The sequence below is a fragment of the Acyrthosiphon pisum genome, chromosome A1, assembly GCF_005508785.2.
Source record: "Acyrthosiphon pisum isolate AL4f chromosome A1, pea_aphid_22Mar2018_4r6ur, whole genome shotgun sequence".
Lineage (NCBI taxonomy): Eukaryota > Metazoa > Arthropoda > Insecta > Hemiptera > Aphididae > Acyrthosiphon > Acyrthosiphon pisum.
In genome coordinates, this window is record NC_042494.1 from 123114681 (window position 1) to 123117131 (window position 2451).

A 2451-nucleotide genomic window follows, 5' to 3' on the forward strand; every position below is an offset into this window, starting at 1 on the left:
TAAACAATTATTTCCCGGTTCCTTATTATATCATAATCTCACAACAACAATAAAATATAAATTATGATATTTTATTATAATATATTTATATTTTATTATGTCATAGCAGTTTAATATATCCAGATGTAAACTTGATATATTATATTATTAATTTATTAATACAAATAATTAAATAAATCTGTTTTTGAATTTTTAATAAATTTAATTAGGTAGGTATTATGGAAATATTAAGGTGGTAGCACTATAAGTTATAATCACAGGATTCGGGGTGCTAACATTAAAATTAAGTGTGGTAAGCACCCTTAGCACCCCTGCGATTTGCGCCTATGGTCATTTGTATTTAAATAGTAGTGACTAGTGATTTACCTAAACAAATAATTAAATATATATTTTATATCTAATCAATGCCTGAACTGTCTTATAGATTCTACGTATTTTTCCTATGGTCCTTTTATTTAAAATCAATATTTTGATATTGTTTTATTGTTTGTTTATATTTAGATACATCCCAGTCATGGAACACTTTATATTCCATATAACGGAGAAGAAGTATCCGTCACTGAGTATGAAATCATGATATACCGACCACCTATGACCTTTAATTAAAAGCCATAAACACAGCAATATAATATTATGTAATAGTCTAATATAAAATATATTATTCGTTGTCAAAAAAAAATATAATTACATGCATTATTAAATAGGAAGCTCAATAAATTATTATATATAAGAAAATATTATATAATATATTAATATGTGTATAGTTGAAAATAGTTTTATCATAGTAGAATAGTAGATACATCACTATATAGTCACTATACCTATTCTTATTTCTAACTAATTATATACCTAATATAATGACATTTATGTACTTAACTATAGTTACAGTACTATAGTAACTATAACTTAGACTATGACGTATAATCCGTAACTATCTATAATACGCCTTTTTGTGTTTTAAAATGCTCATAATTTTTAATACTAATTAATTATCATTTATCACAAACATTTTATCCTATCGGTGATTACAAAATATATTTATAGATTTTTTACTTCCTTTGACTTTATCTTTAATGATTCTAGAGTCTAGACTCTAGACTGATGATTTTTGAATGGAAATTATTTTTTTTTTTTATATATTTGATATATATATTGTAAATTACAATCTATACAATGTTAAGTACAATAAGCAAATTTGATAATTTAATGGTGAATGACAGAAGAAATAACATTAGTGGGCAGGCACTCAGCAGCGCCCCCCGGCCGGGTACAAAATGGAAATTATAAAAATGTTATTTCATACTTATTTCGTGCTATAGTAATGCCTGTTGGAATATAATTTATGAATAATTAATTGATAAAATATAATTATGTGGGTAGGTATGTCATAAATGTCTATATAAATAGACAGTGTGTGATAAAGAAAAAGCCTAGATATTATGATTATATTATGGTATTATGGTTTATTTTAATAAAAAAAAAAACTAAAAATGATCTTCAATCATGTTATTCAGGTATTATTATAATTATAAGGGGGGACGGAGTGGCCGAGCGGACTAAGGCGTTTAGGTGTCGGTTGCAATGCGCACCATTGCCAGACGCCGTTTCGAATCTCGGCGGCACTTCTCTCCTGGCAGACATTTGTTTGGAGAGAGAGGCCGCCATCCCCCGACCGGGCATGGCAATCTACCTACGGGTACCCAAATCAAAAATTCTGCCAAAAAGCAAACACACACGTGTAAACAAATCTACAGTACACTCCTCCACAGTACCACAGGCTAATGACCTTAGAAGTTGAAGTCTTAACCCTAAAAAAAAAAATGAAAATTATAAGACATTAAATTATTATTTATGCTTATAAGTTATAATATTTCCATATAGGTTAACTATAAATTATAATATTGTATTATTGTGTAATTGGTAATATAGTGTAGGGCGTAGGTACTAAATTATAGTTTTAACTTTAAATTGTCGTTATTATAGTAATATTATAGTAAACGACGACTGTTGTTCTTGGTCGTGACTTAATGGTTTTTGTTGTAACCTACAGATGTCGTTGTACGATTGTAGGTACCAGCAGGCGCAGCAGCAAGCTGGTATGACGTAACGTTTTATGCGGGCGTCAATTGATTGTATATATTATATATTATATAGTAGATTATACCATTGATTATAATGATTATACACAACTGTCCCGTGTGAAAAATAAAAAAGCTTTTCTCAACCCGTGACTAGGGGTAATAGTGTTTTTATAGTCATTTTTAAGCTCAGAATTTAGTGCCTTTGTTCTGTTCATAAAACCTGTTTAAAATTCCATAAAACCTCATGAATTTTGCACCTATTAACGATACATAGTTGCGCAACTAGAGTTCAAATCTTGGGGGTGCTACAAAAGGGAAACCGTTATATGGCCGTCGGGGGTTCCCCCCCTACACACCCATTACACCTTTA

At 29.5% G+C, this 2451-nt stretch overlaps 1 protein-coding gene across 2 annotated transcripts in view; it reads left to right on the forward strand.

Annotated features, from left to right (window-relative positions):
- Window positions 1-1056, forward strand: part of LOC100164577 (uncharacterized protein) — a 6827-nt gene extending 5771 nt beyond the window's left edge. Inside the window, exon 4 of one of the 2 annotated variants that reach the window (XM_008187178.2) lies at window positions 502-1053. In XM_008187178.2, coding sequence (XP_008185400.1) covers window positions 502-606 — 105 coding nt within the window. In that variant the 3' untranslated portion in view covers window positions 607-1053. 2 annotated transcript variants of the gene reach the window in all.
- Window positions 1057-2451: the final 1395 nt, after the last annotated feature.